Genomic DNA, 7,593 nt, shown 5'->3' with positions numbered 1-7,593 from the left:
TATCTTTGAAGAAATTCTCAGTAGTTCCTTTGCTTTGGAAGATGGCAGGTTGGCCGACAAGGAATGCAGGCATGCTGTGAGATAAATTTAAAATTACCATATCTGAACTTCAGTGTTTTACATAAGCTGGAAAGAAAAAGTCTGATATTGCTATGCAGTGACATTACATCACCGTGCTAGCTACTGCCAAGAGGATATCCTAATGTTTTTGTTGAACCATTTTTTGTCTGTATTACTGTAATCCTAGGACCTTCAGCTGTGGACTTGGACTTTGCTGTTCTGAGTGCTGTAAAGAAATGTATAGCAGGAAAGACTGTCTCTCCTGAATGAACTGTATCAATTAAATTCACTTCTCCCTCGTGTGCAGGTAACATGTCAAGCTCACATACTGTTGCCATACCGTTTCCATTTTGATGTGCATGGAAATAGCCAAATGACACGCAGGTAGAAGTTTTACATAGTACGTGGCTGGCCATGTTCATAAACAGTGCTCATTCCTCCCGTTTTGCCTTTTCTTGCTGCTCCTTTTAATCATTTGTAAGGTGCCTTTTTTGTCTTTTTTTTTTTTTTTTTTCCTTTCGTGGGAGAGAGGGGGTAAAAAAAATGTAGTTGGGAAAAAGACCAGGTACATGGCCAAAGAAATCCAAATAGTAAGAACTAAGAGGCTCTGAACAGAACTAGCTTGGAGGTGATGAAAGAAAAGACTTGGTCGTCAGAAATGCACTGAGCTGTAACAGAGGGTTAATTTCTAAACCAAGGAGCTGATGACCCAGGAAACAATAGTAAATCTAGGAACAAATACCTAAATTATAACCTTTATTTTTTTACTGTAAATTTAGACTATCCAGCTAAGGACTATGCTAACATCTTGTTTCTAAAAGTTTTTACTACTGTCACTCTTGAGGCTCCTGTGCTGAGAACACGATACTAAAGAAAAGATGCACAGATTTGCAGAATAGGTCTTTACAGTGGAAATATAAATTAGAAGATAGATAATTTCATCATTGAAAGTGATTTTTTTTTTTTAGTCTATCTGATTATTTTCTTCTTTACTTGACAAATTAGACTGCTAATCAGTAATAGAATTATATTGCAGCAGTTTGGTAGTTGGTACTGAAGAGTTGGGTAACAATAATCTTTCCTGATGTTTTCTTCAGATAAAATGTGATATAAGAAAACTGAGATGTGTAATAGAAAAGAAAAATATGACTATGTAGAAGGATGCCTACCTGGAAAATTGGGATAGGTGTGTATATTAGATGCTGCTGTTATAATTCTGTTTTTTCCTCTTCACCTGTTTCTTGACATTAGTGCTTTCTTTATAATCTGTTTGCATTATTACAGAAGGATTTTTTTAGCACGCCAACATTTCACCACCTTTTCACTTCTGTATAGGTCTGTTTCAAGGAATCCAGTGTATACCAGGCACAACAATGCTGAACTCCTTAGAATTCTAGTTTGGCATTTTCACTTAAGTATTTTAGAACAAAGTTGAGCTGCTTTGCTGAGGGGAATTAAATTTTCCTAAACATATGAACTGTAAGTTTCTTTCTGTTTCTCATGTGAGCTGGATAAGTTAAGGCCAAAACTGGAAAAGTAACTCTGTGCAGGGAAATGATTGGGATGTAAACATGAATTTATAAAACACAAGCTTAAAAATAAGCATGCAATTACAGTGAGCTATGGAATCAATCAGAAAACACAGCCAATTCCATGAATATAAGGAAATTCTATCTAGCCAGAGAGAAAAGGTCTTTTAAATTACCATAGAAATGAAATATTAAAATATGGAAATCAGTGAGATTTCAAGGGTTAGTGTCTTAGCAACACAAAGCAAAATCTTTATAAAAATGTTCAGTTTTTTAATTCACCTACTATACACTGTAGCATGCTCTGTGATCTGCTTTCTAGACCTTCTCCATAGTGACTGACAGCTTTATCCTCGTGCTGATGTCTGTGGCAAAATTCCCATTGTTTTCAGTAAGATCAGAACATTTGCAAATAATTTTGCTGCAAATATTGAACAAGAAAAATTTTTGTATTGCAGAGCATTAAATAGTACAGAACTGCTCTCCTTGAAAGAGATGGACTCAACAATGCTGTAAACATTAATTTTTCATGCTACTTAAATGTATTACATAAAAATTGATAGAAAATCAATAATTTGGGGTGCTGCTGTAAATGTTTAGTGTCCTCACTCAGACAACATTTTAAACTAAGGAATCACCCTGATCTCAAAAATCTTCTTGCAAATTGTTTAGAAATGGTACTTTGCAAGAATTTTAGAAATTGGTATGTTTGAGAAAGGATCTCTCATCCTGAATTTATATTAATGGTCATTTAGTGTCATCTTGCTATTTTTTGCTTTGATGAGTTCCGTAAGCATATATTCAATGAAATCCTTGGTTACAGATACGAAAAAATAACATAACTTTATAGTTTGTTTTAATAACAGTTCAAAATATTGCAACTCTACCTCCTAGTTTGAATTAGTCTGGTTCCAACTCCCTTTCATTTGCTTTATATTACATCCTCTATTATAACCATTGATGGTCAGCTAATCCAACCTTCTGTTCTGAAGCTTTACCGTTGCCATCACCAAACTGGGTCAGACATAGCTTGGTCAAGGCAAATTTTGAAAATCTTCAAGGATAGATATTTCACTACTTTGTGGGTAACCTGTCCTGACAGTGCATTACCAATGCTGTAAAAACCTACTCTTAGTGTTCAGTCTGAACCTTGCATACCATCATGTGTGGCTGTTGTCATGAATCAGATCATTTAGCACTAAAAAGAGTTTGGTACTGTCAGCTTTGTAAGTGACTTTCAAGTAGTTGTAGGCTGCTGGAACTCCTTAGTTTATTTTTCCGATTAAATAAACCCAGCTTCTTCATCTTCTCACAGTTTATATATTGTAGACCCCTGACCATCTTGGGTAGCCCTTTTATGGACCATCTCCAATTTTCCAACCCCCTTCTTGAATTGACAGGATGTGAAGCAGGAAAGCTAGACACAAAATTGCAGGTGCAGCTACAGTCATGCCAAGTAAAGGGGATTAATAACCCTTTAATCTGCTGGCTACATTTCTCCTAAGGTTTGCCTTATTTGTGATGCAAGTGCACAGTTGGCTGGTATTCAAGCTGGTGTTTCCCATAACCTTCAGGTCCTTCCCATCAGAGCTGCTGCTCAGCCTGAATTGATGTATGGGTTTTTTTCAGGTGCGGAATTTTGCACTCACTGAACCTCATGAGTTTCTTCTGGAATAAGTTTACTCTTCTTTCTGGGCAATAGTTAACAGCTGGCTATAATTAACTTTTGAGATGGCTATAATTTTTAAGGAAATAATTGGCATATGCCACTTATCACAGGGTAATTAGGTTTTAATTTAAGGTTCTATTTCATGTGACTTTCTGAAAAGCACTATGGAAGTACAAAATTTAGTTTAAAATATATCTCTCTCATAGCCTATTTTAGTAGCAAAACAGCTTCCTGGTAGAATGTAAATCTGGAGACTCAGTCCTCCTGTTCTTACCAGGCAAAATTTTTACAGATCCCAAGTAATACAGATGTGCATAGAGCTACACATATTAGGATGAAGTGAGACCAAAATAGCACATCTTATTTTCTAATCTCTCCTGACAAAGACTCTATCTCATGAAAAAGGCATGTCTATCTATCAAACAGACTTAATGTCAAAACTGAATACCTCAAACCTGAGCAAAACCTCAGTAAGCAGGTACATCAACTTTAAGCTTTTGAGTCATGATTTTGGTTCTGTTGACTTCTAGAGATACAAGGGTTAAGTCTCTTTCTGTTTGATGCTGATTTCTTCACTAAGTCCAGAGTTTTGATATATTTAGAAAAGGTCTACAAAATGTTACAGAGAGATAATGTGAAACTTAGCTTAATGTAACTCATGATTTTCATAAGACAGAGTATTCATTAGACAGTGAGTGTGAGGGTAGATTTTTATTTTAATAAGATTCAGAGCCGATATAGCTTGTGGATATGAAGCTTAAGAATGTATGCATTTCCTGAATATCTTATCTATCAATTTGTAATTGTTCTGTTGTCTGCACTCTAAAAATACTGTTAAACTGGACCAATCTCTCCTTGCTTACTGAAGAATTATCTTTCCAGATTCTCATATTATCATATTCTACAATTCTCAAGCTTAGTCAGTTGACAGTGTGAAGAATTTAATTTAAAACACCTTTGTAGAGATATTTTTTCCTTCTCTTTGCAGACCTTACCTCCAGCTGTCATATCTGTGGTTTCATGTGCATGTGCCATCTACTGCTAAAAATAGAGCTTTATTATTAAGAAACAAGTAGAAAAATAACTCATTTCTGTCCTCAGAATTTAATTCTTCTGTTGGGTTTCCGAGCAGCACCTTAGCCTGGCTTTCCCTCCACATCATTCTGTGCACTAATAGGGTCAGCTAAATGTTTGATTTCAGGAGTTCTGTAACTCTGCATGGAGGACTGTGGACCAGAAACCAGAGGACTGTTATAGATGGATGGCCCTGAGTACCAGGCAGCTGACAGCCTCTTTTCCAAGAGTGTGCGAGACAATCTCTTTAGGCTATAATCTGACTTATCAGCACCTTTTCTTCCCCTCTCTATTTTGTAGATTATTATTGTAAGAGAGCAGATAATGGTCCTCTTTTGTTTTCCTCTGGTAAGAAAGGGAGCATCATGTATGCTGCTCTTGTACTTCACCTGCAAGTCAAAGGTGTCAGCCAAGGCCTCTCGGAGAAATAGTTCTGGCCTAGAATCTTAGTAGTAGAAAGAACTATACTTGCTGTTTGCAGGCTACATATCGTTATTAACTACTAAGTTTATAGTTTGTATTATACTTATGTTTTTTCCCTGGTGACTCTCAGCTGCTGGGTATAGATTGGGTTTTAATCCCTACTTATTCGTTCTAATATCTGCATTAAAGCTTGAAAGTAAACAACAAGGACTTGATTCTACCTCTTCTTTTGGCTTGCTCCTGGTTTTCAAGCATTTGTTGATCAACAAGAGCCAGTCTGGCTGGTCTCCACTTGCCTTATTCTGCCATGCAACATCTATAGTGCTGTCTCTCAGCAGGAAAGAGCTGTTCCCAGCAGTTTTCCTGAAATTGCAGGAGTGCAGAGGAATGCCTCATCTATTACCTTCAGTGTGCAGAAAGCCACCGGAGACTGACAAATGAGTAGGATAATGTCTTCACAGTACCATAGCTTCTGCATCTTTTCCTAAGCTAACTAACAACAACACTTCTGCAAACGTTCCAAACAAAAACAAATTTGGTCAGCTATCCTGAGGAGGTAAGGTTATTTTCTTCTCTTATGGTAACAGTTGGATGTGTCAGCTGCGCGTTACATAAGAGCGATGTCTGGTATACTCTTGAAAAAAGTGCTGGAGAATACCTCCCTAGTTAGGATGCAATGTTTATTTTATCTATCTACCTATAAGAGCCTTTGTATGGATGTATTGGTTTATATATGACTGTTTAGTAGGTTTTCATAGTGGAAAAACACCCTTATACTAAAAAAAAAAAAAAAAAGTGTGTATTCATCGTGGTTCTTTAACTAAACTGATATAGACAAAGTAGTACAACTTTATAGTACAGACTGGCCTGTAGTAAGGGGTGGCAATCATGTAATTTTTTAAGCAGATGGTATACTACAAACCCCCAGTCAACTACAGGAAAGTTCTGTCTTTGCTTTACTGTTGGAGGAAATCTCTGGTGCATCTTCTAGCACACAAATGGAGCCACAGACTTTGAAGGAACGATACAGATTTTGCCACTAGCTGCACGGGTTATGACAGGTGATTTAATTAACTTCCGTGGAGTAACTACTGTGTGTATCCCTAAATAGAGGAGATAGATACTGCTAGACGCAGGCTGGAATGTGGGAATGACTGAATTTAGGAGGATCGGAAAAAAAGATTATTGTGGCAGAAAAATTAAAACATTCTGTAGAACGCTGACTGATACTATCGTGAAACTTACTCAGAATCCAGAGAGAATAACGTGAGTGGAGGGAGACAGGGAAAGACATTACAGTCTTAAAAAATTTAATCTTTTTCTTCATCTGGAATGAACCTCTTGACATACACTGTGGAGAAAAGGGAAATTATAAGACAAATAGCAAAGCAATGGGCCACATCAGGCCTTGAATGTGGGATTTAGTGCCTTTTTGTAAAAAGCTATCTCCAGTAAGATTAAGACTGTAAGTTTTATAACATATATGAGAAAAAAAGCTGGTGACGCAACGCGGGTTTGAGGTGCGACGACAGGGCTGGAGGGGCGGAAAGACAAACTGCACCCACAACGCCTAGATGTAAACGCACCTATTACTACGGAAGGGAGGTGCGATTTGTGCTCGGCTTCCCTTCAGCTCCCCGGTCACACCTGATGTCTGTCAGAGGCAGACAAGGGTGACGGGGAGGCAATACCGACAATGAAACCCGCCCGATGACGGATTTTCGGGCGACGCCGGGGCTCGGGCCGGCACTCCCCTCACAGCGGCGGGGGGAGAGGGGGGAGCCCCCACAGACTTTCCCGCCCAAAGGGCGGGCGCCGTCCCCGCCGCTCCCCGCTCCGGGACGGCCGGCGCTCACTCCATTCCCCTTCACCGGCGGGTGAGGGGAGCCGCCGGCTCCGAGCCCGCCCCTCGGCACGCCGGGCCCCGCGTTACCGCCTCTCCCCGCCAGGCTGCTCGCCGGCGCCATTCCCTCGGCCTCCGCGGCGCGGCGGGCCGGGCCGGGCCGCTCCGCCCGTTGCCTGAGCAACGACGCCGCCGGGGGGCTGCGGGCCGGGCCGGGGCGGGCCGAGCTGGGCCGGGGCGGGCCAGGCCGCGCCGCTGGGTTCCCGCCCCGCCGCCGCCGCCGTTGCTCCGCAAGCCGGCGGGCTGGCAGCTGGCGGGCTGCCGTCCGCCAAGATGGTTCACCATTCGGGCTCCATCCAGTCCTTTAGGCAGCAGAAAGGTCAGTAGAAACCCCTCCGGCGGTCATCGGGGCGGCCCCCGCGCCGCTGCTCGGGGAGGGAAGGGGACACACACGCCGCCTCCAGCGTCCCCGCTGCGGTTTCGGTGCAAGTGACGCCCCCCGGGGGGTGGGGGGGGTGCCAGGTGCATCGCATGTGGATGCCTACACACACGGCTGTGTGTGTGTCCGCATGCGGGCTGACAGCCTGGGTTGTGCTCCGGAGGCGCGTTGATGCTTTCGGGTATTTTACCGGTTTTCAGGTAATAAGGCTGCAGAGTACGGGGAGGACGCCCGGCGGGGCGAGACGACCGACCTCCCGCGCCCCGGCGGCGCCGAGCGGACCCGGTCCCCGGTCCCGGTCCCGGTCCCGGTCCCGGTCCCGGTCCCCGGCCCCCGCCAGCCGCTCCCTCGGCGGGAAAGTTTTTCTCCCTGAGAAACGGTACCGCTTGGTTGTTTTTAGTTGTTGTACAGGTGACTTCGGTGACGTCCTCACGCGTGATGTGGACAGGTCGTTCACCCTCTGGAGTTTGCTGCTGCTGTTTCTGGTTTTAGTCTTCATATCGTGCTGTTATCCAAGTATAAATCTGGAGAAGGAAGAATTGTGGTAATGGTGAGG

At 42.4% G+C, this 7,593-nt stretch overlaps 1 protein-coding gene across 1 annotated transcript in view; it reads left to right on the top strand.

Annotated features, from left to right (window-relative positions):
• The first annotated feature begins 6,835 nt into the window (after nt 1-6,835).
• Nucleotides 6,836-7,593, top strand: part of ANO3 (anoctamin 3) — a 146,149-nt gene continuing 145,391 nt past the window's right edge. Inside the window, exon 1 of the mRNA XM_069804062.1 lies at nt 6,836-6,977. Within this exon, the coding sequence (XP_069660163.1) occupies nt 6,932-6,977 (46 nt within the window). The 5' untranslated portion in view covers nt 6,836-6,931. The remainder of the gene's footprint in view (nt 6,978-7,593) is intronic.

The sequence above is a fragment of the Haliaeetus albicilla genome, chromosome 16 (assembly GCF_947461875.1).
Source record: "Haliaeetus albicilla chromosome 16, bHalAlb1.1, whole genome shotgun sequence".
NCBI lineage: Eukaryota > Metazoa > Chordata > Aves > Accipitriformes > Accipitridae > Haliaeetus > Haliaeetus albicilla.
Note: the sequence above shows the minus strand (reverse complement) of the source record. Positions and strands in the feature narration are given on the sequence as shown.